General features: G+C 39.3%; 1 protein-coding gene across 5 annotated transcripts in view; it reads right to left on the reverse strand.

Moving 5' to 3' along the window:
• Window positions 1-1,011: 1,011 nt before the first annotated feature.
• The window catches only part of LOC118245563 (ubiquitin carboxyl-terminal hydrolase 12-like), a 30,886-nt gene continuing 4,067 nt past the window's right edge, over window positions 1,012-27,830 (reverse strand). Inside the window, exons 1-9 of one of the 5 annotated variants that reach the window (XM_050713497.1) lie at window positions 18,922-18,987; window positions 14,893-14,981; window positions 14,581-14,794; window positions 13,398-13,624; window positions 12,169-12,245; window positions 11,202-11,285; window positions 10,361-10,558; window positions 8,367-8,445; window positions 1,012-3,336 (exon numbers count right to left, since the gene is read on the reverse strand). In XM_050713497.1, coding sequence (XP_050569454.1) covers window positions 3,235-3,336; window positions 8,367-8,445; window positions 10,361-10,558; window positions 11,202-11,285; window positions 12,169-12,245; window positions 13,398-13,624; window positions 14,581-14,794; window positions 14,893-14,949 — 1,038 coding nt within the window. In that variant the 5' untranslated portion in view covers window positions 14,950-14,981; window positions 18,922-18,987 and the 3' untranslated portion in view covers window positions 1,012-3,234. Of the gene's footprint in view, window positions 3,337-6,990; window positions 7,546-8,366; window positions 8,446-10,360; window positions 10,559-11,201; window positions 11,286-12,168; window positions 12,246-13,397; window positions 13,625-14,580; window positions 14,795-14,892; window positions 14,982-18,161; window positions 18,355-18,921; window positions 19,003-27,830 lie in introns of those variants that run through there. The other 4 variants (XM_050713498.1, XM_035541864.2, XM_035541869.2 and 1 more) reach the window with 4 other exon arrangements.

Genomic DNA, 27,830 nt, shown 5'->3' on the forward strand with positions numbered 1-27,830 from the left:
ACTTTAAAAAATCCTGCTGGTAACTGGAACACGCTGAGCACAAACACCAGCCCACAAACAAGGTGACGGGCATGGAGTTGGCTTCACCCCCACCCCAGCACGATGCTCTGGAGGAAGCCCTGAGGGTCAGTACAGATGCAACCATCCATCGGGGAAAAGCAAGGCAGAAGCAGCCCCCAAATCCTAGCATCAATCCTGCCTTGGGGCTCAGAGCTAAACCCACCTTACTAGCAGATCTGCTGAGTGTGGTTGGTCAGCCTCAAGGCTAATTCTGGGAAATGCTCCTAAAGTCACTCGAAGTCAAGCTCACATACCCCAGAGTAAAAATTAGCTCTATTTATTTATTACTAACTCGTGGCCCAGCAGGGCATGGACCAGACAGTATTTTGAATTTAAAATGTGCTTTTACAGAGCAGCTGTCACTTTGGAACCTCATTTGCTTCTACTGCGTTCTGACTTAGTCCCGTGAATTCCTGCACACAGGAGCAGCGCAGCCCTGAACCGAGTTTTTCCTGTGCAGAAGTGGATGACACAGAAACAGACCTGTCCCGCGATGAACCTGAAAGACTCCAAGCATATGGTACTATTTTTGCCTTTCAGATGTCTCTGTTCCAGATCAGTCAGATAACATCTGCAACAAAGTCTTACAGAGTCCGACAGCAAGGGGTAAAGAATGGAGAATGGAAAGAAATCGGAGGGAAAGGTGACGGTGGAGCTCCTGCAGGGGCTGCAGAACAGATCAGGGAATAGCAGCGATGGGATGGGTGTCAGGAGCAAAGCCTCTGGGTAGAGGCTCCTTCATTTACCAGCACACTGCCTGTAATCTACAATGAATTGTTCAGTTCTCTTTAGTTTAAGCTGCTTCTGCACAGGTTATATGCACGAAAATACAGTGGTCAGAATCACTCAGCCAGCCAACACAGAGAGAGAAGCTAAGGAGAGAGTGACTAAGCAATTACTTTTTGCAATCCAAGGCAGAGGCATTCAAGGAAAACACTTGTGCCACGTGTGTTTGATCATGTGACCTTTACTGGAGACAGGTGGGGTCATTTATTATACAGAAGTAACATCACACCATTCTCTTCCAACTTAATACCTTTTAGTTTCCTTATAAATCTGTAGCAAAAGTGCACTTTTAACAGTTTTTAATCTATAGTATATATCTTTCAATATTCTCTCTCAATCAGGTATTTGTAAAAACGTATCACCAGATACACAAAATACATGTCTAGTGTACTACATTAATTTTTGTATTTACTGTTTAGATTATTTTTAACTCAGTGCTCTTTTTATTTTTTGCAAGACTTTCTGATGACAGGCTTCTGCTAGCGCCACCAGGAGAGGACTCACGGCTTGTAATGGGAACAAGGGGAGAAGACTCGTAGCCAGGAACAGTCTTCACACAACATGAACAAGATGACAAGGATGCTTGCTGTTATTCAATGTCTCTTAAAATGACAGTACTCTGTATAATAAAAAATAATTTAAAAATGTCCATACTTTTTATTTTCTGCAGAAGGAGATGTGTGAAGAGTACTAAGTACTGTACTAAGCTGGAATCCGACGGCAATGACTGATTCGCATTTTGAAGAGAAGTTAATTGCTAACGTTATGCTTCTGGTCATGGTAAGGAGAAACAAATACGTACAGCCACCACAAGAAAATGTTTGCGAAATGCTGTTTTCCTGAGGACAATATTTTGGTAAAATCTCTTCTATCCTGTACAAGCCATGGAATTGCATAAGTTAAACGTCCTCAGGAACAACAACCACTGGTATACACCATGAATGGCCATACTGGAAACAGACACAAAGAGGACAGCTCTGGTGTTATCTAACAAGATGAAGGAAGGAAAATATTAATTTCCACTGGTAGTTTAGAGCCAGCTGCGACAAGCTTTGGCACAGTAACAGGACTTTTCAAAAAGAAAATTACATATGATTTTCAGAGATTTCTTACAAACTCCCATAGTCTTTTCTTTCTAGTTATCCTTGAGATTATAATATATACACACGTAACGGATAATTACTTAATTTCAGTCTTCAAAAGACTAACAATTTCCCCTGTTAAGCAAGGCCTATAGAGGTAAAACAATCAGAAGCATTTTTAAGGGGGTTATGATTCCCAGATTGGTGCAAATGTTACCAACAGACGATGAGGAACACATAGCAAGGCCATGTCTGGGCTGGTTGGCTAGTTTTCCTTCTTACATGATCATTATTGTGAAGAACAACTGGATTAGTTTGGTAAATAATGCTTCCCTTGGTTAAGCCTTCACAATTAGTGCTGTTTCTGTGTATTAGCATAGATTCAAAATGCTAGTTGCATCAGTTTACTACGTATTGAATGAAATGTTGAACAGATCCTGTTTCAGAAAGAGGGCACTTTTGGTTTATGCGATAGCTGCAAGAAATGCTGTAACTTTAAACTTTCTACAGCAACTGGTTGCCAGACATTCTTCAACACATAACTGCTTTTTTGCTCCCCTTAAATGTGCAGCAATGAGGCTTTGAGTCAAAACTTCTGCTTCAAAGCAAAAACGAACATTAGGCTACGTGTGGATAGCCCTATACCTTCTGAAGAAGAAACAGAACAGTAAAAATAAAAATGCAGAAAGAAGCAGTGCTGTTAGTGTTATCTAAAACCAAGGTAATGCATAACGGGGAATTTACAATGCTGCAGTCAGAGTTTTTTTGTCTGTTTTTTAAAAAAAATTACAGACTTGACATTTCCAATATGTCTTAGCTTTGCACTGCTTCTCAAGTCTGAGTCACCAAAAATATCCAGCAACCAGCTGCTGTTCATATCCTAAAATATGCCTTCAGCTGACACTGAATATTGAAATCATTCTGCTAAAATACAGAAAAACGATGATAGAAACCAAGGTATAGCCTCAGGCCAACATTAAATGGTAAAAATTCTACAATGCTACTTTTAAAACTCTTCTTCAGTTCATGAACAAATAAGCAGCCAGGTTTCAAGTAGAGGTAATGCAGATTTTGGAAGATAGCACGTTAAAAAAGCCCAGAAAGAAAACTGGAACAAAAGCTCTTCTTGTTACGGCAGTCAGCACTAATCCTCCAAGAAATGGCAGAGAGAAACCTTTATTCGCCCTGCTGGATCTGTCCTGGTCCTACAGCAACAATGAGTAACTGCTTCTGCTGTCACAAATATGTTCCACTTGGACATATCTTGATCCCTTTTTCTTTTATTTATACATACATATCTTTTGTCTTAGTCTCTTGACTGGTAGAAGAGGATATATCCAGATTCTGAGTTTTTGGAAATGTCTGATGTTAACCCATAGAACTCTTCAATGGCCTGGGCATCGATTTTCTGGAAATTAACAGGCAGAAATTAGTCTCAGTCAAACACTGCTTTAAGAATCCTTTTCACAAACAAAGTGTTATTTTCCAGCTCTCAGGGGTGATGCTGGAAAGCCGCACAGTATTAGTACAATCATACTTAAATATCATTGAAAACAACAAAATACACCAAAATATTTTCTCCACTTATTAACTTATTCACTACTGCAAATAAGTGAATCAACATAAAATAATTCCTCTCTGAAGTGGTGCACTCTTAAGCTGGACTGTAAAAGGGGGGAATTAACAAAATCATTCTTAAAATGTTACACAACATTTTTATTTGCCTTTTCATTCAGATTGGAGTTACTTTTCCTGACCATAGGTCTGTAATGTAAATGAAAAAAAGCAGTCAATGATTAGCAAAGAAAGATTTTGTATAGTTGGGAGTATACAAGGCCCTTCTTGAGCAGATTTAACATTTCATGTTCTTGTGACCCTCTTACATACAGAAGTCCTGCAAGCACCACTGGTTAACTATACCATGAAATCTGTGGATCACACCCGACTGTAATCCTCTGGTCTTATGAGAGCTTTTCTTCCTTCAGATTTGCTGGTACAAAGCCTGCTGGAATGTTATCACAAGATTCGTGCTTTAAGAGAAATAACTTATTTGCCATATTAATAGAATTAAATGGCTTGCTTATACTTAGAGTTGTGAAATACTTTAAATGTCTGGAGGGCATTTTAAAGGGCTTTTAAAGATGCAAGTTCTACCATCCTGATTCAGCTCCTGAGAATGACTGGCTTCACATCACTGACTTGGATCCTGCAGTCAGTGGAGAACAAGTGCAGAGATTGAAGTGCTGAAATAAAACACCCCCAGTGGCCTGTGCTGCTCAGCACTCCACACTTGTTTTAGTATTTTAAAAGACCTTTAGGACTTTGGATTCAAAGATGAGAGGCTGATGTAGCCTGAACTTGTTGAGGAAGACCAAGGGGAGAGTGGTCTAAAGTAAAAAAAAAAAAAAAAAATCTTTTTTTAAAATTTTATTTTTATTTCCCAAGGACTAGAACTGAGGAAGCAAAGAAGCACATAGAATACGAGTCTCTGGGTTGAACGTGTCTGCTTTAATCTTGAAAGGGAGTAGCAGAGACCAAGCTGCGCTAACATTTTAAGAGAAAGGGACCACGCAATGACTGCATCAAGGAGCCTCCTTGGCTACAGAATCCATTTGGCAGTGTGCTAAATGGTTGCTCACCGAACAGAGTTCAGTATCACCAGCAAGCACAGAGAAAGCAATGCTTTTTAAGTGGCACTGCCAAACAACCCACAAGCTCAGGCCACCCTTTTCCCAGCCTATCTGAAGCATTGAATGCAAGAAAAATGTCTTAAGTTTCCAGAAGATACATTGACCGCAAGACTAGGCAGTGAAAAATATTCCCTTGAATAGTTTTGTTAAACATTTACTGTTAAAATCTTGGGAAGGGGGAGAGAGATAAAACATATTTTGGTTTTCTCTCTCCCCCCCTCTCCATTTCTGGACTTCACAGAAGCTGAAATCCTACACTAATGGCATTTGCCTTTTCACACAGTTCACTGAGATAATGTCTACTTCAAATTGTTAGATACATGTTTTAATAGAAAAATAGCGAAAGAACATTTTCTAGTCCTTGTAATATATTTAGCTGACAACTCAAACATTTTATTTTAAGTGCCGACTAGTTTGCCGTGCAATCAAGTCTATTTCCACTACTACTCATTCTGAATGCAATTCAAATGTTTTACATAGATTAATTCATCCTACAGATATTTTTAGTTTTATCATGGCAAAAACAGCTTCCTTTTTAGATTCCACTATCCACAGAAAACAAAGTAGAAATGAAAGAGGATTATATAGACTTTATTCTTCCCATCCTAGCTGGCTGCGTATGTTGTGGACAGCAGAGTTTTACCCGGTTGCAGCTTTAGAGCAACAACTGGTTGATGGTTTCACAACTACTTTTAGGATTCTGTAGCTTCACTTGGCTTTAAGATGTTTTTTTCCTGTCAACTGAGCTTAAATATCCTTTGATCATTTCTGGTTCCCCAAACCGCATCTTCCTTACTCACCATCCACAGCATTCAACTGAATCCTGCAAGTCTGTGAACAGATATTTAAGAGAAGACATGCAATCATTCTTGCCCTGTTCTGGATTTGGAGAACTTAGGAATGGACACCTCTGTTTCAGGTACAGATCACCATGATGTATCAGTTAGTTCTCTAATGACAACGTGCCAAACCCGCCAGAGATCATTTACTCAGGTTTCTCAATTAATTTTCCTTGGCAAAGTATCCCATTTGGACTGACTTACGTCCTGGATTTGATGCAGTTCCTTTTCACATATGCTGTAGTATGTTTGCTTATCATTTATCTCCAATTTAATTGAAAGTTGGCCTCCCAAGCAAACCCAAACAGATAAACATGCCTTCACTGCTTATGACATTTAGTGGGTAATAAGAATAAGCTACTTCCTATTGATACTTCAGAGCTATTAATTCATATCACTTATCAAACACACAACAAATCTTTTAAACCGTATTAAAGGGGAAAAAACTTTCTCCTGCATTCTTTTAGCTGCAATATTTGTATATGGGTACGAGGACCTTGGCCCCATCTTCTGACGCCTGCTGACTAACACCCATTTGGCTACGTAGCTGGTTCTCACTCAAAATGTTATGTCTCCAAAGCTTAAAAGAAAACTGCTTTCATATTCCGAGAGTCTCTGAAGAGTAGGAGGCTCCTGTGGCGAGCCCTAAATACAGAAACTCCTCCAGAATTCATGTTTTGGGAGATTCCAGGGTTAGGGGCTTCTCTTCTTTTTTTGCCACTCAGTTTTTGAGGCCAACCTCTGAAGTGCCATACAGAACAACGTATTTCCTGCAGTGGCACTGTAAGAACAATCACAAGCAGCTTGAAAACAGTACTTGGTTAAGCTCAGAGTAGATAGTTAAATCCCTTTAAGGCAGCAGATGGAGCTGACAAAAGTCATTTCAGCTTTACTTCGTTTTTTCAGTGAATAGCCTACAGCCCCAGAAAGAAACTAATTCTCAGGAGCTGATGACTAATTGGGGAGAGCAAGAACAGATGAGCAAAACTGCAGCTACTTCTTCCAGAAGCCTGTAGCAACAGCAAAGGAAAGGCAGTCTGCACTACCCTGTTCTTCTTGATCACTGAATCTCCAGAAATCCAGGTGACTTCTGGAAGGCTGAGGAAAGGCAAAGGGTGGTGCTTCGTACGTAGAGGGAGCTGAGAGTTAAGCTTCACCTTTGTCATGTTTTTAGGAGGCAGGAGCAGGACAGTAAGAGCCCTTGAGACAAAACCAGCAAGAATGCCCACGCTACATGCTTCAGAGCGGCCCAAGGAGCAACACTTGATCGGAAAGGGTCAAAGACCTCAGGTGGCTTGTACGTAAAACTCTCGTGCAAGTTTTTGTGCCCTCTGTGGGCAGGAAAAACAAAGCCTCAGTTTCATAGAAAACAACACCTGCAAACAGATAGCTTTCGAGCAGGAAAAGGAATCTTAAAAGTCCCAGATCTGCAGCTGGGGCAGGGGGAGTGCTACAGCACAGGGCCACACTCCGTATCCTATTCAAGACTCCGAAAACTCACAGAACCATGGAAACCACAAAAAGCAGAAGTTTCATCTGAAAGAGCTTTATTTTTACAGCTTTTAAAATGAACTCTTAAAGAAGGTGAAATTTAAAAAGCCATGATCCAAGTTAGAAAAGCAACTTTAAAAAAAGCGTATCTATTCAGGAGAGAGGAACTACATTCTAGCTTGTGACAGCTCCTTGAACTTACTATCCAGTAACAGACAACACACGTTTAAAAGCTCTGTTTGGCACAGCTATAAAAGTGCCAATGATATTTGTGGATTATATTAATTCTGATTTGACCTGAAAGTTAGGATACAACATAGATGTGACTCATTCAAAACAAATATGGAATAACAAGATAGTTATTTTACATTACTTTTTAAATGCCAAGTTTATCTCCTGGATGAAAATGACAGTGACTATTTGCATTTAAAAATATTAAATTGAGCATTATTTTCAAAACGAGGTGACATATAATTATGTACCACTGCCACGACAGAAGAAGAAAACCCACAAAATACAATAATGTGGGAAAGAACTGTTCATAGCCAGAGAAGTTATTCAAATCACCAGGAAGTCACACCTGATGCTCAGAGCTGCCTAAAGAATAAAAAAGGGAGAGCTCACTACATCATCATCTCAACACAAACCAGGGTTTTGCTGTACCTGTTCAGACACGTAGCGTCTAACCTTAACCTTGACTGAGAGATCTCAGAAGCAAAAAGTACACTTTTGTCTTTACAAAAAGCAGTTCTACTGTAGTATTTGTTCTACAATTTGATATTTGGTTGATATTACGTGAGATATATGGATGAACATATTTTGGATATTAGATTTATGGGTATGTTAAAAAATAAGGAAAATTTGCTCGAACTGACTATTTAAATATTATCACCAGTAGCCCAAACACCTCTGTATATCCTCAGGACCTTAGTACAGTCTCCGAAGATTTTTTTTTATTTATTGTACAGACTTTCTATACTTGAATTTGTTGGGGAAAAAATGTTTACAGGAAAAAAAGATAAGGAGTTCTTAAATGCAGCAATGAAATGCAACTATCAGAAAACAAGTTAGCAACAAAAAGGAGCCCAGAAGGTGGTCTAAAATATGAGCATTTCAGATTTTTATCAAGACCACTGCAGTATTTGAGCCTGAACAGCTGTACACCACCCTACATCTTAGCTGTCAACACAGCCATTGCATTGGTTTGCCCTTCTCTGTACATGCATCATCTTTGTAGAAGCGGTTAAGTGATAAAGTTTACTTCTGAAATATCCAGAATTCTTCTGTGCATGGGTTTTGCAGAAATCATTTCACAGGTGCAAGAGCTAATCCGAGACATAAAAATAAACCCTTCACAAAGCTGGAGTGTGATGCTGCCTACACACAGCAGTGTTTTCACTCTGTAAAAGCACACCTACCTCTACAATGTCATCATCAAACAGCAACCAAAAGCCATGGCTCTTCACAATGGTGATATAATGTCCACGATTTGGACCACTGCCAGGGGAAAAAAAGATTGAAGATTTATTACTCCTGTGCCTTCAAAGGCAGGGCTGCTGCTCTCCCACATGATTCTAGCTATTACTGGCAGAATTAGATTTCCCAGCTTTTAATGTTGTCTAATACTACCTAATAACACTGTTGACATTCTTGGACTTTACTAAATTGCTTGAATTAAAATTTCTATCTTTGCTACCTGCCAAATTCAATATATTCAAAATACACTATTCCATAAACATTTTAGGTAATCATCCATATCTTTCAAAACTGAAATTAAAAGCCAGTCACTTCAATCACTGTTTTGTCACATAATCATCACTGAGTATTGTGAACACTTAAAAGTTTTATTAAGCACTTATCTGAAATACTTAATTTGTACTTTTTTTATTTTTTAAATTTAATGTGGTTTAGTCTATCGCTGACTGCAGATGGGCTTTCTGCAACTGCTGTTCCCAGTTTTCCAGTCTGATTCTCTCCCCTGTATCCTGAATGCTTACCTTGAAGGGAAGGAACAACAAAATGACTTAAAGAGAGAAGGATCTACAGGATAAAGGCAGGGACTGTCCTGAAAAGTTGCCAGCTTGGGATAGGAAACTGTATGGGTGGGAAAATACAAACTATCAATCTAACCTCAAATTCTCAGGGAACAATTCAGGGGCACAGTGGAAAAAAAAACGTATTTTTTCCCCCATCTTAACTTTTTGTTTAGGACCTACGTAACGCAAGGAGTATTTGGGGCTTTAGCCGAAAGAAAGTAATTCTCTAGTCCTTCCAGAATTACTGATATACTTAAACACTATACCTGTCACAGAATGAAACTTCTGCTTATAATGACTCAATGAAAAATAAAACTATGAAGGCAAAATATTTAAGGCAAATTCTGAAAACTCAAATATTTAGAAAATGAAGTCTATCCTAACTCTTTGGTAAGCTTCTAGTGAGAATTAGAACCAGAAAAGTCATCGGGCCCCTAAAAGCCCCATGTAAGGCAACAGGCTTGAGAAAAAAAAGCAAAGCTATTTAATCCATCTAAATGATGTTTTAACAATGTAAAGAAATGGCTATTGATAAATGCAGCTATAGGTATAGCAAATTAACGCCTACAGAAGATGACATAGGATGAGATCTTAAAATGATAAAAACAGGAATAGTACAATTGTACCACAACAAAAATCACCTAGAATTATATAGTGTTTATACTAAATCTATACAGTATTGACATATTGACTACTGTCCTCCTCCTCACAAAGATGCTTCCACCATTTGTGTGCTGTAGTACTTATTACTTTAAAACTCGCACTTCTAGAAGGCAATCATATTTATTCACTTCCACAACTGCTTTTTGTTAAAGTGTGCTTATTTTTTTCCTCCTTGCTATTAAAAACAGAATTAAAAAATACAATAGAAATTTTATAAAGTGTAAATTAAAAAAAAACAGCAGTACATAGTTGATTCCGCGTGGTGGCACCAGCTTCTAAAAAAACAAACCTTCAGTGGTTCAACACAGGATCTATAAACTACTATTATTTTTAAAAGCCTTTTCCAATATTTGTTCTTATTTCACTTTGGCTTCCCTGGAAAGCCGGTGGGTTTTTGTTTGTTGTTTTGGAAGACTGCTCTTACTCTGCTAAACCTCAGAGAAACAACTTTTCTGATTTGCCAGCATATTTGAGGGCTCATAAACAAGCAAGCCTTAGACTGTATAGTCTGAAAGCAAAATTTAAAACAGTTAAGAAGTGAAAAAACCCCACAAATCATCATTTTTTTTTTTTTTTTTAATATTTTTGGAAAATTAGCTTGGCATGCTCCCATATCGCCAGCCACTGTGCTATTATAAAATGGCATATGGATGACAGACTCATTTTAAATTTCAAGAGGATGCATTTAAAGTCTAGAAAGCACAAAGACATACCTGCCACAGTGAACAACTACAGCCACAAGGTCATACATTCTGTCAGGATTTGTAGCATCTCCTGAAGTGTTAAAGAGCCGGAGCTCCAAGGGGAAGACTACACGGTAGGAAAGTTTGGTGTATCGATGCAGCTGGTCCATGTATTTGAACCTTTTTAAGTGCAGAGCTAGAATCATGGGCAACTTTTTCACTCTCATTCTGGAACAAAATTGGGTTAAACAAAGAAAAAGGTGTTAGCAGATCGCCTAAAAACAAAGCTTTGTCCAAAAATAGTCTTGATACGAAGAAGTCTCTTAAAACACGTCTAAAATTTTGATGAAGGGTTTTTTTAAAGGCTGCCTTTCCCGTATGTATTCTGGTGAGAATGGGCATCATTTCCTCTGAAAGATTAACTACACAACTGACGTCTGAATGTAGGACAACTGTTTGAGCTGAAAACATCAATTTTTCATCATATCAATGGAAAGAAAGGGATGGAATAAATCTGTCCGGGTGTTCCAGCTGCTACCAAGTACGAGGTGAGAAATGAGATTTTTGCACACAGTATTCATGATGAAAGCAGATGGGTGGCTTTGAGCTGATTAATGCTAACTGGGGAAAACACGAATGTCTGGAAACACCAGATATAAGCTCTTCTGGGAGGAATACAAAATTAATCTCATTTCTCTCTGATAAGGTTGCCACAAAGTTACCTGGTCTCCCCACTTTTCCTTGCTCCTTTCCCCACCAAACACAGATCAAAACAATCCTGCATTTTCTTTTTACTGATTTCACAAGGTGCATTTTCTAACAGCTGCCTGCTTTAAAAGAACATCTATTAGCCTGAGTATTTTAACCTTACCTTTTCTGTGCTTCCTGTTTACTGCGGCACTGCTCACAATAGTATTTATATTCACTGCATAGAGTTTCAGTATTACTAAACCCTCTGTGGAAATGAAAATGAAAGAAAAGTCAGATAGAGAGGGGTATTCAGTCAGACCACCAGCTAAAAGTTACTGCTAATAATGATGAAAAAAACCACACACAAGATAAAATTCTTATTCTCAACACTTATATCTCCCAAACATTTTAGGCCTATTTGTCCCAATCTTGGGCTGTAATATCAATGCTCAGCTAGCAAAATCTGGAAACGATACCACCAGATACTAACTGCATACTTTCTAGGTAGGAGTCAAACGAGATAGGTAGCACGCAGCAACAAGGTAATCGTGTTTTCTTTCCAGAGACAGCCACTCCATGTGGCAGGCATTAAACAAACTCTGGCCATTAGCCACTGACTAGGGAAAGTGGATTATCTTTCGGCTCCTAGCAATTATACATCCGTTATCAGCTTTTAAAAAGCTAGCTGCTATACACAACTTGTAGTATCCTAGCAGCTGATAAGCCTCGGATTTGGCAGTCAGCTACGTGGACCAAAACTTCTATCAGCAACAAGAACACCTGCCTCAAACAGCAGGACCAGGCAACTGAAATGCACTAAAAATATTAAACAGGAATATATTATGAATCCATACATAATATGTTTAGTTTCATAAAACCCAACTATGTTATGTAACAAATTAAAAACCCCATTAAAGAAAGTGAAACCCAATCTTCCACACCAGCAAGAAATCACCACACTCAGTGATTACTAAAAAACACTAAGAAATGAGCAGCAACACCAGTGGAGATGAAATGAACAGCACTCTGAACAGAACATATTTTACCATAAGCTCAAAGCCTTCAACTGTTGCACATAAGAATAAACAAGGCTCTTCCCTCTAACCAAGGGCAGGTTATTTTTTCCATTCACAACTATTTTCATTTACCTTAGACAGTGTGTAATTGATGTATTTTGTTCCACATCAACCGACAGATCCAGAAAGTCCTCATCTTTGCTACTAACCTTGAAAAAAATAAGGAAAATTATTTCATAACAGTTTATAATCTTGCAGATTTCTTTTAACTATTTCTGGAAGGGTACAATGTTCTCAATGCAAACAGACTGATTTGAAAAAAATACATACACATACACACAGAGGTTCTTTCTTGAAGTAAATTAAAACTGAAGAAATAATCTGATATGCAGTTATAATCCAAAGGGGATTTTTTTTTTTTTTTAAAAAAGCCTTGAGCTTTCAAGACATGTTTGCTTACTTCACTGGCAAAACCAAGTTTTTAACCACTCAGAGCTGGAGAAGTTTTATCTGTATTCCACTCTGCTCTGTAGACTGCATACAGTTTTTTGCTGCATTTCTGAGTATAACAGCAACTACTGATAGGAAATGCAGAAACAGTCAGCTGGATTTTCAATTAAATCCTGGGATGGCTTAGCAGTTAGGAAAACCATCCTTCCATTTGTGGAGCAGTCACATTTAGCTTCTAAATTCTTGAGACAGAATCTTATTAATTCCATTTTTAGAGCTTCTATTCACCACACAGCCATAATTTTAGATTTAAAATGCCAAGAGCACTCATTTCAGTTGTAATTGCTTCTCTCTTTCTCTCTCCCTATCTCGGTTTTCATTTTTTAGAAATATTAAATCAGACATGGCACATTGCTAACTACAAATTCCTGGTCTGAAGGTAGCGTGGTTCTTCTAACTCTACACTTTGACACTTCTTTTACTCTCAAATAGAATGGCTATGGACCGGCACCGCAAAGCACAGACTTTTAGTTCAAGAACCATTAAATTCAGTTAATCCCAGAGTTAAATAAATAGTGAGTAACTCTCATGAAGAAACAAACTATCAATCACTGACACAAGAAATAACATGAAGACAAAAAGGCAGCTCATTTCAGCCAGGTGCAGACTGCCTTGATGGAAACAGGGAGGAATAATAGAAAAAACACTATGCTTTTTCTGAGAAACATACCTTAATGAGTATTGGTTTGAACATAGAGGTGATACAGTCATAAAATAGGCTATGCTCCATATTTTAATAGAGAGAGTGCAATTTCATCTATCCTAATAAATGAAAAAGTGTGCTTAGTATTAGGGAAATTGATCCAGAACCTGTGAAAAATCTAAGAGATTTTGTTTTGTTTTAAACGTACAGCCTCACAGTTAAGACATCTGGTTTCATTGGTTAGTGTTCCTTGGAAGATTTCATGGACCCACGTCAGATCAGTCTTTTCCCCTTCTTCACTCTCAATGCTGCCATTCTGGAGCTTGCCATTCTGCTTCTCCTGCTTTTTCTCTTCTTGCAGTAAGTCAGCAATAGTGTTAAGTAGGTAGTTCAGGAATTCATGTGCATCCTGCTGCATATAATTATCAAACAATTCTGGAAAGGAAGAGACAATGAAAAATGAAAAAAATACAGATAATACATAATATCAAGCTACTACACTTTCAGGAATCAGTAAGTACCCTACTACATGACACCACAAATTATTTGGGGTTACACTGTAAGGAGTCTTTAAAGAATTGGGCTTTGTTGTTCTAGCAGAGGATGTTAGGTTACCCTCACCTATTCCTCTGGTTGCATGAAACAGATCAGAAGCTGAAAAGCAACATGAAAGAAATTTAGTTTGAGCATTTCCTAGAACTGAAGAACAACAACTGTTGTTGTTTTGCTTTCCTTTGGGGAAGAAAAGGAATAAAGAAACTCAGATGGATTGCCTTGGGCCATTAGCTCATTAAGTCCAGCATCAAGGGGCAAAAAATCCCCTACTAGGTAAGCTTATCTTTTCAAGTTCAAGCAGAGAGGATAAATCAACATACACAACTTCTCCTCACAAACCAGCCCTGGGAAATAACCACCAGTTCTCATCATAACAAGTTTATCGTACCACAAATGTAAGAAAGCAGGATAAGGGTGGTTAAGGCTCCCTACAGACCTTAACTTTGACTGGCTCCGTAAGGTCTGTTTAGTCATGGCAAATTCTAGCAGTGACCTGAAGCATGATGACTTGCAACAGACTTCTAGAGAACACGGTGCCAACAGGGAGTAACTGGAGTACTGAGACTCGTGTAAGCTCTCTGTACTTGGTCTGAGCAAGCACAGAAACAAAGATATCCAGATAATCCTCTTATGACACAGCACAGTTAATTCTGATATAATCTCTTCCTATGCTACAGAGGTGGCAAAATTCATACCACAAACTGGAGTTCAAAAGTATTCCAGAAATCTGCTACAACCTGACAATTTGGACTCACTTAAAAAGGAAACTGTTCCATTTTTATATGCTTAGGTATTCAATGCTTAAATCTACATAAAGAATTCATTTATTCATTTACCATTTTCTTTCCTCAATCGGGAAATAAATTTCTTGGGTGGGATGACTCCCACCTTCTTCTTTTGCGTAGCAATACTGTTGAAGAGATCAGAAAGGCATGTCAGGAGGCTTTCCTTCTTTCGAGGCTGCACTTTGTATGCCAAAACTTTTTCCCGAAATGGACGACAAAAATAAAGTGCCTGTAAGACTGAGTTGCAGTAGCAGGTGTTGCCGAACTGGTTAAAACAGAACAAAAGGAAAACAAACATTTTCGTGTTAGGTCTGCTAAAAAGTAATAAATGAAGAGAGGTTACTCATAAAGAATGTCACATACTGAAAATGAACAAGTTGCCTGTCGGAGGTCATTTACTGGGGAGCTACTAGTAGGCATGTTCTGAAAGACTCATCCGTACATCATCACAACTGGAAGTAGCAGTAAAATGAAGAAAACAGTCACAGTGATATTGGGCACCAAAAAAAAAAAAGCAGGAAGGCACTGATGAAAAAAGCCAATTGAGGGCTCATCATAAAGATCAGACCTTCTGTAGACAGCACATTATTAATCCTGGTAGGGAAGATCCTGGCATTACCCATCTGGAGAGGTGCCAATGGTAGAGCAGCACAGAGTAAATACCAAAAGGAAGAGACTGCATCCCTGCATCTTGACTGTGTTACAGCAATGAGAGCTCAGTGCGTGAATTCATATTTCTGATTTGCCTGTGTCGCATACACAGATTACTTTTTGGAGATAGTTAGCAAGGTATGTCTAAAGTATTTCCTGTTTACGATGAAATATGAAAAGTACATGATGTAGGCAAATTCAAAGAGCAGCTGTTTTACATCTGCCCTATCTGGAGGCAGTGTCATTTTAGAGAAAAGAGGACAGCGATAATGGCTTCCATAGGCAGTGTTCCACATTGCTTAACAAGGAGAAACAAACTGAGATATTAGCATATCATCTAGAAGAACTACAGCATTTTTTGAGTTGTTTCTTTGCAATTTATTGTGCAATTATATTCCACAGTGCTGTCATTTCACAAAAGTGAAACAATTTTTGGTTTGCCAGTCCCAAAATATTCTGGTAGTGAGATTCTGCAGCCCAAGAACATTGAGAGCAAAATATTAAGATAATAAAATAATAAAAAATGCTCGTTTTGTTTATGTACTACTCAGAGTATGGCCACTACTGTTCACCAGAATTCAGTGTAATTAATGTAGCACAACGACTGCAAGTTTGCTGACTGAGTGAAACAGAAAATTAATAGTTTTAATTCACACTGCTCAAAAGGCTACACCATTACACATACATTAACAATAATTTATACCATATGCAAACATGGAACAACATTTAAAACTGTTATTGACATGAGGAAAACAAATATACAAGCTGAACAAACATGAATTAGGATGGAACCCAACTCATGCATATGAATGACCTTTAAATCAAGCACACAAACAAACATCACACTAACTAAATCTGCATACAATACAAAACAGGCAGGAAAACTACCACAAGCCTGACTAGATACCTCATCTGGAAACAGGAACATATTTGTCCATAATAATTCCAGAAAAAGAGAGAGAAGAAAGTAGAAGGTAACACCTTAAAAAACTGGGAGGTCATGGTGCAGCTTGCATCCAAAAAGTTCGCAAACACATAGCTAGTGAGATTTCAGGAGTGTCAAAGAACAAGTTAACTGGTTACATGTGTACTGCTTTGATGCTGCCCATATAGTAAAAGAAATATTAGAATCAAACTACATGGAAGAGTTAAGAAGTTCAAATGCCATCCAAGTAGCCTTAAAAATTGCTGACAGTAAGAACAAGATGCTTTCCAGTAGCCAAAGCTATGTGGTGAAAAATTCACTTAATGGCATGCTTCAGGCTTAAAAAACTCTCCTTGTATAAAATATTCCTACTAAATAGTGTTTCAGCCTGCTTTGTTTGCTACCACTTTTACACAACATAACATGGAAGCACTTCTCTTCCTACAATCAGAGGACAGAGCCTGCTGGAGTTCAAGAAGCATTTGGACAGCGCTCTTCGATACATGGGCTGGTTTTTGAGTGGTTCTGTGTGGAGCCAGGAGTTGGACTCAATGATCTTTGTGGGTCCCTTCCAACTCAGGATACTCTACGACTATGATTCAATCACTATCTTACCTGCTGGTGTTTTAGGTATTTTACAGCATGCCAAGTACATTGCAGAAAAACCACGTGATACATTTTATTTCAGAAATTCTGACTTCTTAAATGCCAGAACAAAATCCTTCCAACTTCAAGCAATTCAGTGCCTTGGGAAACTTCTGAACAACTCTATTATTGATCTACTCTTCTCTATATTAGAGACAGCTCTCCAAAAATAAGCAGTATTACGTATCAGTGTTAAAATTATAACTTAAATCAGTCTGCGTTTAGAAGAACACTAGTCAGTTCCAACCACAACCATAATTTTGCTAGAAATTCTGCCCCAAAAAAAGAAGGTTGTAGCCATCCATCTTCAACAGAAAGCCAAAAGAGAAGATGGCATGGCAGTTCTCTGTATTCAGGCTGCTGAATATTTCTAGTCCTACAGTCCTATGCACAGATCAGACACTCAGTTTGTGTGTATGGAGTCTACTGTGACCTAAAATACAAAGGAAAAATAACTACAAACATCTGGTATTTAAAGCGTAAAGGAAATTCAAAGGCTCATTTTAAGACAAGAAGCTTTTTAGAATGAAAACTGAGATGAAATTCTAGAACTAAAACAACGTATGAGATGAAATTCTAGAACTAAAACAGTGTTCCATCCCTCTCACACTTCAGTTCAACATTACACAAAATCTCTTTCAGTAGCAGTTGTCAGAAGGAAGAGTCAGAGCTTTCCCCCACATGCTCTGCACCGGTGTTTGCAATCGTCTGACTGCAGGTGAGCTGGTTCAGCTCCCTGATCCACAGAGGAAACTATGAAACAATTTTTGGAAAGCCTTCATTGTCCATGGTTTCAACACCTGGTTCTATTTGCAGTGCAACTACATATTTACTAGTACCGAAGCCATGAAACTGCACTCCTTAAAGTGCTCCAATTAATTTTACATCATGAAAGAACTAGAAATAGCTTCGGAAAAAGCTCTCCAAAACAAGCATGAGAACGATCATTCCTAAGAAACTGACTGCAAGAAATGGAGCACAACAGTATTAGTCATATTTTGTCCTTCTGAACAGAGAATGGATGCGGACATAACTGCGGTTATTTTTAGAATGCTGTTTTCCCTCTTCACACTGCTCATCACTCTGCTATTTATGTTACAATTGGAGATGCCTTCCATTTTCTCATTATGGTGCAAACCTCAGAAGCTTTGGAACGGCCATTAACACCATACTTACGGAGTATAACTCAATGTGTTTAGATATCTTGGTGTCTGAGAACATAAACTGCCAGAGGCCCACACAGAAGGCAATTAAAAGAGTTTCTGATGAGCTGCAGCAAATAACACTTTAGTAGCTATGCTAACCTTGCTCTGTGCATCTAAAGATGATCATCTCTGTTTTCAATGAGATGTACCTAGATGACCAGCAAAAAGAAATATACTTGGGGTTCTCGTGAGCTGTATTTTCATACCATGGGTACGATGCCACAGAACCTGTTTCTATCAACCAGCTTCCTACATTCACTGTAAAAGATGTCACAGGCCCAACAGCTGCCTTTCTCCTCCAGAAGCACTGGCAAGATCAACACCAGTTCTCTCCACAGTTAATTTAGGTAGACAATTCCTCCTGTTCAGCAGATCCTAATGAGGTCAGATGCACACAAGCTGATAGATAGAAGAAATAAAGCTTTTTAGAAGGACTCATTGTTACAAAAGGCTGTCAAAAAATAGAAGAGCAGTGTTACTACATGTGAGAAAATTATTGGCCAAGTTAATATCATTCATCCGACTATGTACTTGCTTAGAAGAACTGCCACAAATCCCACATGAGCAGGATGTTTTAGAAAAGTAACATTTAAAAACCTCAGGAATCCCACACACCGCAGTATCAGCGTAACATCAAATCTCTCTTCTCTAGATGGAGAGAATACAAACAACATACACACTTTAATGACTTTTCTAGTTCAGTACTAAGATCTTATATTTAGAAATGTACCTGGTAGGAAAAATACTCTCACTAATCAATATTTATAATAAAATACTTACTTTTCTGTTTTTAAGACAAAATTTATATCTTGGTTAACAACGAGGCATTGCAGGATGTGGTATCTGTGCAGAGTCCCCCTTTACGTCAGAAGGGCTCAAAATAAACTTCTAACAGAAGCCTGTTAAATTCCAAATTACGATGTGAATTAAAAAAACCAGCACTTAAAGCATAAAACATGCACTTACATTGACCAAGCCAAAGTAATGCTCATTCACAGGGAACTGTTCAGGACCAATCTCTTTCTCCAAAGCAGAGGCATTGGCGCCCTGCAAAGAAACAGTATGTTAGAGAGAAGAAAAAAAAAGTTACAAAAAAATCCAACAGAATTCATACTACCACCACAGAAACAAAGAAGCTAAGAATGAGGTACTTCCATTAAGAATTAGCAGCTGGTGTTTCCTATGTTCTTGAAAATGAAATCAACATGACAACTTTAATTTATTATTACAAAAGGCACCACACTTTCACTACAAGATTCTACTTCATCAGCCAGAACTACGGCAGAGCACCATCTGATCTAACAGAAGTTTTTTTTGCATTTGATTTTATTTGAAAATTAACAGCAAGAAAGTTGTTCTAATTTAAGTTTTCTGATTAGTCACAGTGTAGAAATGCCAACTTAAACTTAGTCAAGCATGTACTGTAAAAATAAAGAAACTTGTAACACACACAATTTTTAAACCTAGAGGACAGCAACCATACCGTCTATAAATTCCATGAAAGAAAAAATGTCTGTCTGATGTGGACTGCACCTTCATGAAAGAACAAAAAGACAACTCCCTTACGGAATCTATTGGGGGATGCAGGAGGGAGGGAACTGCATAAATTTTAACTTCCAATGTATTGCATACAACTTCACAGCTAATATTAAAACATTGCTATGTAATCTCGACCTGCATCCATCAGATGCTATGTGATCATCAAGACTTCCGCTGTTACCTTACAGCCATGTTTAAGGTGCCTGAGTAACTAAGACAGGTACTTTCACCAAATTCTCTGTTCTAAACATATTTCAACATGCATTGAATACTTTAGAGTATTCGAAGAGTATACTTCTGAGTATTCATTAGATCTTTCAATGCTGTTACAGTTTTTGAAGGTAAATATGGCTGTTGATTATTTGTCTCTATCATACATAAAGATTTTTTTTTTTTTTTTTTAAGTCTTACCTTCACTGACACTTCCTATCAGAAATACTATTTTTTTTTTTTCTTCTCTCCCTCTTGAAAAGTATTATGGACAGGTGGAGCATGATTAAGATAAGAATGGAAAGAAAAATTTTATATTTTATGAGACATTCCTCAAACTCAGCCCATTTGGCAGTGCTTTGGTACCTTTAATTTAAGGAAGCTTAAGCTTACCGTGTATTTCTGGATATATCCTTGAGTCTCCAGCAATATAATGAGGACAGAACTTACTATTATAGAGAGGCCCCCAAAATATCACTACATATCCGTAGGGTTTTAACTATTGCACAGAACAAGAACTAAAGCACACCAACATCCAAGTTTCAAGTTTGTTGGTTCAAATTCAAAGTGGTTTATGCATTTCTTCCCATTCCCCCTCCCCCTTTTTCTTTTTTTACTCCACCAACACCTCACAGCTGAGCTCCCAGTGGGGATTTGGTGCCTTCCCTCACACCCCACTCCATCCTGTCCTCTGATGCTTCCTGATGATCGCCCACCAGCCCTCAGCTGCTTCCCATTGCATCTGTACAGCTGCCTAAGGAGTCACCATCCTCCAGTGCAGCATCCAAGCACTTTGGACTCCTGACTTCTGTTTTGCATACCCAAATCACTCCACCTGAAACTTTCTGCAAACAGGGATCCTACTGCACAGGTGAGCCATATTAAGGCTTAAATTCAAACTCCTCAGAAAAGCACTCAATCACAAATTAGAGCCCAGCAAAACACAATTCACCTATTTCCCTGAAGCTAGCAATGGTTTTTAATTGCTATTTCAATCATTTCCATTAGCATTCTGCTATTAATATAAGCCTCTGGCAAGTAGAGACTACATTTAGACCATTAAAGACAACATACGTAGAAAGAAGATAGAAAGAACGAAGAAAAAAAATCTAAGAAACACAACAGAACCTAAGAAATAACTCAGTTTAAGAGGAAGAAGGGCAACGCTGTAGTCAGATCTCCCACATCAGATTTACTGGAATTACATACATCAAAAAAGACAGAAAACAAGGAAGATTCAAATTTTGGTACTATAAAAACCACACCAAAACATAGGTGCTGATAGATTTACAAGCCAGGCTCTTTGCAAGCAGCGATTACACATGACATTTCTGAGGCGTCACTGCCAGTTCAGGCAGCTCCTCTCCTGTTTCCCTACACCCATTCCCTGCTCCCAACTACTTTTTTCTTTCTCCCTCCACTGTGTGTCCTCCAAAAAAAAAAAAAAGGAAAAATATAGTAATAAAAAAACCCTAGACCTAAGATTTTTTATCTATCATTACCTCTGCCCTTTTTCCCCCCCACCTCCAAATGTTTACTTCCATCTACTGTCCCAAAATTGTAACTTCGATAAGTTAGCTGTAGGAGTAGATGAAAAATTAAGGTTTCTGTAGTAAATTAAATGCCTAATTTAAAGTTATTCAGTTGCAGAAACTAAATTAACCCAACATTTAGTCACAAAGTTTCTGAAGGCTCTTGTCAGATGGCATTTAAAATTAGCATACCAAAATCATGTAAACCAAAACAAGACTCAGACTAATTGTGTGGGGAATCAAAATCACAAACTACTCAGACGGAGTTCTGAATTTGTCGATTCACAAATTAAATAATACATAACATACTGAAGAGGCTTTGGAAAATGTACGTGCCTATCACAGCATGATTAAATTACTCCACTGCAAGCTGCACAGTGATTAGAGCAATGCAGCGCAGGAGTGAGCTCCAAGAAGACCTAAGCTCCACAAGGCAACAAATATGTAGCGAAAAACACTTCCCAGTGACAACACCAATGGGCCTCGGGCATGTTTCAGGATGGAAACACATGATATTTGTGAGTAAGGCACATAGCCGCAGTCCAAGTTCAGCTCCTCGCAATCTGTGATCCTTGCAACTGAATTTGCAAGTAGCACGTTAACCAGCTGGGGACTTGAGCCATGCCTTGCTGTAATGGAGCCTGAGGAGCAGCGTCGCTTTCGGACTGAAAGGTGTTATACACAGCTTCCCACCCTGCTACAGTATTTTTCCATCTTGATAAATACCCCTGCCAACAAACACCTAGTCGTAAGAAACGACGCACACTTGGTAATTTTGGAAACAAAAATCCCATTTCTCGTCTAGAAATAAAATTAACCAAAGTGGCAAGCATCCAAGTGAGAGACTTGCTATTCGGTTATTTGAAGAATCAAGGAGATGTAATTCTGCTGGCATGCCACAGAGAAACCCTTCTGCATCTTACAGCTTTGATTTTTCTTATTGTTTTACATACATTCAATACTGTTTTGCTAAACTATGACACACACTGTGGGAGCAATAAAAACGTCAAGAAAAAAAATCACTAATAGACACCAATTGGGTTTTCTTGGCATATGAAAGCTAAGCAAGCACTGTACAATAAAATGCAGCTAAATGCACAAGTTTAATGCACAAGATCAGAATTGACTTCTCAATGCTATCACAAGACAAACACATCCCACAAAAACCTCAAAAGAACATCCCTGGGACTTCTAGGAGGCCCGTGAAACGCTCTCAAGGAACTGCTGCTCTGGTTTGGGCAGAGATAAAACTTTTTGTACGCAGTAGTTCTGAGAGAACACAGAAAACACAAATTTGTAGTCAACACAATCACCCAAAAAAAAGCCATCCCCCTAGTCTAACTGAAGTGGTAATACTGATCTACTCCTGTAACCAGACTCAGCGATGCAAATTCAACACTTCCATAGCGGTGGGAGAGGTGACAACTGCAGTTTCAGCAACCTGAAATCAGGACTTGTAATTTTCTAGAAGTTACCGTGCCTTAAAACGATGTCTCAGAGGTTGGCCGCACTTTGCCGGACCTCCCCTATGCTGTTCACATCACTGCGGGCACAAGTGGCTGAGCCTAGAGAAAGAGTGAGCTCAGTTCACTGGGTTTGCACAGGTTGGCACTAACAGCGAAAGGGAAAGCTGCTTGGCCCCTCTGAGCTATCAGCATAATAAATACTGCCAACAGCAGCCAAGAAAACCCCAGCAGCGTACAGACAACAAAACGTTTTCTCCTATAGCTGCAGTCATTTTACTTTGTGGATACTGAATCTTAGAAGAGGGAACTTTCCAAGAATAATTGCGCTCACTGATTTCCATCAGAAAATATGAGGAATACCCATTTAAAAAAAAAAGTCCCACATGCTGACATTTAAAGAACCAAACAAAGCACAGGGAATTGTTAATATTCAAGTTTTTCCCCAATTTTCATATCAGCTTGGTGAGGACAGCACACCAACATTAGATATGCGTGACATACGGGGAAGGTAGGATTGAGTACAACTCTTGTTTACCCCAAGAGCACAAAAACCTCTCTAAGGCAGGTTTCATGGAGTTTGGTAGTGCAAAAAGGGACGTGAAAAGACTAGTTTCAAAACCCCTTACCTGAGGTAGCTAGCTAGGCAAGTCATCACAAAGGAAGTGATCCTACAGCATAGCTGAAATTTTAACTGCATAATCCCTCAAAACCAGAGAGATCTATGAAGTCTTCCAACTTGGAAACTGAATCGTTTTTGCTCAGTAGAGCAACCTTAAAGTTTTATATCCAGTCTGATGCACCACGCAAGTGAAAAAACACTGACAGACTTCTCTTCTACCCACCATACACAGGTAGCTTTAGGGCAGAAACAGTTACGAGGCCCAGAGCTGAGGAGCTCTTCTGAGGTTACGGATGAGCAGCAGAACAGCTGGGAGTGACTGAATACTGCACAGAGCTGAACCACGGTCAGCAGGTGACAAAATCCACATGCCCAGCATCCTCACGGTTCCTACTTCAACTTACTACTTCTCTTCCTTCTTAGCACTGCTTTCTTTTTAAAAACTAAAATTCACGCAAGTCCTGCTCCTCTGCAAAACTCAGCTGCAAACAAATGGATTATTATAGAACAAGCAACATTACAAGTCAAATTTCTTATCCCGAATTAACAACGTTCACAGTTTGAAGAATTCACACTTCCATTTATAAGTATCTGCTTCTTGCAGCCATGAAGATAACCGTACAGATGTGGGAATGGTTACAAAAGCAGTGCCGTACTATCTCGATAAGCTTGCAAGCAGACCTCCTGAGCACGAAGCAGCTGCTGCCATAGCTTCTGCAAGAAAAGGATCAGAATTAGCACAACCCCGGGTCAGTATCCTTGCTGTTATTCAGAACTCTTGTCAAAAATAATCAGGTCAACACCACACTGCTGCTTGGGCAAACAGTGAGCAGAGTGGCACTGAAGCTGTGAAATGAAGTAGGAAAAAACACACCAAGCAGATGAAGGGAAAGGGCTATGAGCAGGAAGATCCCACTGCCCCCTCTGCAACACCCTGTGGGTTTGGTGGGGGGAGGCAGAGTAGTTTACGGGATTTCTTGTTGCCAGCTGAATTGCTCTCAAGGACTAAGCACCCAAGGAGGGCTCAGGCAGCTGTCCTGCACATTTTGGAGGGTGCCGGATTCACATCTGCTTTGAGGGAAGGGTGGAATGTCTTACATTAGCACAACTCTGTGGCTATCTGGAACTGGGTCCATTTCCTAATTGTGGAGATGGCAAACTTATGGAATAGGTTGGAAGAGAGAAGTACAATAAGAAAAAAAAAGAAGAAACTACGGTGAAAGAAGAGAGAATAACTGAAGGCACAAAAAAAAAACACGTGTTGAAATACTCACTGAAGGCGGCTACCGTACAAGCAGCATTTCTGACATGCTCTGCATTATGCAGCATTCTTGAAATTACACAGGAAAACCCATGTAACAGCAGATTGTTGATGGATTTATAAGTAGCTTCATTACTAGCTCAACACAAAGGGACAAAATACTAAATACTTTGTCTGCCTTCTCAGAAGGACGCAGAAATTTACAGATACCTAAACAGGCAATGCACTTGCCAAACAACTACTAGTAGTGGTTTTTTAAATGCTAGCAAAGATGACGCAGTTGCTTACAGTACAATATGAGAAAGTAAACAGAACCGTGAAGCTCTTCTCATATTTTCAGAAAAATGCAACCAAGAACTTACAGTTTGTTACTTCTTTTAACATTAATGAACTTGTTAAAATCTATGAGAAATCCAAGTAGATCATTGCTGAGCTTATTTAGGGGTGCTCCATCCTTTTAGATGCTTCATTTACAGTTTATTTGAAGTTGGCAGGAGATTTTCAGAAGAGTAACTCCTAAAGCCATCAGTATACACATTACTGCTCTCAGAGTTCCCGAAAAAATCCTATCTGTATGTTGCATGATGTTTAAACTGCAGTTTCCTATGCCTGCACGTATCCTTCAACTGCTCTGCTAGCTAAAATATACCCAAGACCCATCTCATCACCAGATTACTTTTAACAAGCTAGAGAGAATCAGTTAATTTAAAACTCTCCATGCCCAACTCCATACAGTCCATGGAAATCTGAAGTTGCAGACTCTTTTCTAAGATAAATTACTTGCCATGTACGTATATTTAAGCTCAGTGCAAAACATTGGTTTCAACGTTGTATGCTTTTTATGCAAACCTTTTATCCTCTTCCCACTGCAATTAATATCATTCAGTGCAAATGACATAATTTGCAGCTTAGTTTATGCCTAGAATTCCATTACAGCTGCACATTCAGAAGCTGCAGAGCACGGCTGGTATAGCAGCCTGTTGAAACAAAAATGCCTTCAGATGTACCAGCTTGGGCTCAGCACCACACGAACGCAGCTTCTGGATTGGAACCAGCTGATTCCCACTGAGCGCACAGCGTGCACCTGCCTGCAGAAGACATTTCCCTTCAGGAAAGGCAAAAAAAGAGGAAGGGATCCATGAGGGACTTCAGTATCCAGAACAGATCTGGTGCACTAGCCTTGCTGAAGCCACTAATTACTCATTTGACCCTTTCTTTTTAAGGAATTAGAGCAGGAAAAGATGTGGCATTTGAAAAAAAAAAAAGCCAGGAAGTGGCTTTTAAGTTGGGCAGAAAGGCTCCAAGGGGCACCACCAAACAGCCCTCAAGATGACAAAAGCTCATTAAACGAGCTGCATGACTAACGAGTGATTTTGAACGAGTGAACAAACAAAAAGCAAAAGGAAAAATGAACAAGAAGGCCAGGCCAGCACTACTCAGAACGTTTCAGGGAAGAAATCCTCGCGCAGCAATGCCTTTTGTACTCTGCCTGCATCTCCTTTGCTACGTTCGCTGTCATAATAGTTCCAGTTTCAGGACTACTAAAATCACCGTGTGGGAGAGCGGAGGGGGAAGCAAACCTGGGGCTGTATTTCTGAAACACTTGATAAAACGTAGAGCCATGATTTTCTAAACGCAGAATTAGATACTACTTCCCCTTCTTCTGAAACTTAGTGGTTGTGTGTAGCACTGAAGCCAGACAAAGAGAGCCGTCAGCTCAGCTACCTCACGCTACGACTTCAGTTTTGAAATGATCCCTTTCACGCAGCCAGGAAGGCTCACGTCCTCAGCACAGCAAACTGCGGTAAATTGAACTTTGGATTCCAGCACTTAGCATGCTTATGCAGGCAAACAAGCTGATAATCCTGAAAGGTGCAGGTACGAGAGTGCCGCAGACTTCCCAAACTCCACGCTTTTAAATGTTACAGAATTTTCTGAGTCTGCACAAAGTGCACGCAGGGAAGGGTGGCTCTGGAAGGAGTAAAAAGGGAGTAAAACTTACGGAGCATGCCAGCGTTATGGAGACCGACGGGAAATTACAAAATGCTGTGTTTCAAAATGGATTTACTACTACCAAGTGTTTCAAGCCTTAAGTACAGTTTTAATTAAAGTATTTTTAAGTAAATTAAACCAGAGTGCTTTGTAAATTGTTTCATACAGATGTTTATGTAATTAGGAGCTGGTCTTGCAAGGTCCACAGGATCTGTGCCTCACTTACTGAGGTACAGCAAGTCATACGCACTTGCGAAATTCCATAATTTCATGCTCTTTAAAATTAGACAGCAAAGCCAGGCTCCAGTTAAAAGAGCACACAGGAACGACGCCGATTAGGGTTTGGAAGTCAGGACTCCAAGCAGTAGTTTCTGTACCTTTGTAACACGGTACTGTAAGCAATTCATTTCTCCCTCCTTAGCCACTGACTCCAAGCTTACCTAAGTGCTCACAGGCAGCTCCATGAGGTTCCTCCTGACCTTGGGTTTCTCTCAGTTGACTCAGTAACACATTTAAGAGCAGATGCCTTGCCACGACAGCTCTCAGGTATTTGAGGACCTTTTGGCCCTCTATAGGAACACACACAGGCCCACAGGTGCACTCAAAGCCCAGTGCTCACCAGCATCGCTCTTTTGTGAGTTGCCAATGAGATTTAGTGTGAACTTCACACATCAAACAATATTGGAAGACGTGAGGATGTGGGTGCTGACAGAAGGCTAGACTTAACCTTACAGATTTCTGAGCAGGTTGTAACGTCAGGCACTACGCACGTACAGGTTAAACAGGCACTGATGCATTGTAGCTGAAGGAAACAAGGAGACCAGCAGAAGGGCACAAACCTCGGGATAATAGCACAAAATACAGACACAAGGCCCACTGGTGGGTCTGAAGGTGTGTATATTCACAGCACTGCAGGAGAGGTTAAGTGGATAATCCACTAGGAAAGGAGCTAAGAAGATAAAGTACCAGAAACAAAACATGATGACCTACAGTGCAGCCCTTTACTTTGGCAACAAGTCCAGGAAGCTTCTGGACTGACATCTGTAAGAGCAAATGCTGAAAGCCGTGCACTCTCTAATGTACAAGCCAGTAAGTGATGTGGGTGTATACACACACAGGTACTCACTGTCTTCAAAACATCTCTCCTGAATCCTGATTAAAGAACAAAACAAGCAAGATTCTACAAAGCATCTCTTGAACAATCTTCACTCTGCTATTTTAATACCTTTTCCCCAGTATTCATACCTCATTTTAAA

Source organism: Cygnus atratus, chromosome 13 (assembly GCF_013377495.2).
Source record: "Cygnus atratus isolate AKBS03 ecotype Queensland, Australia chromosome 13, CAtr_DNAZoo_HiC_assembly, whole genome shotgun sequence".
Lineage (NCBI taxonomy): Eukaryota > Metazoa > Chordata > Aves > Anseriformes > Anatidae > Cygnus > Cygnus atratus.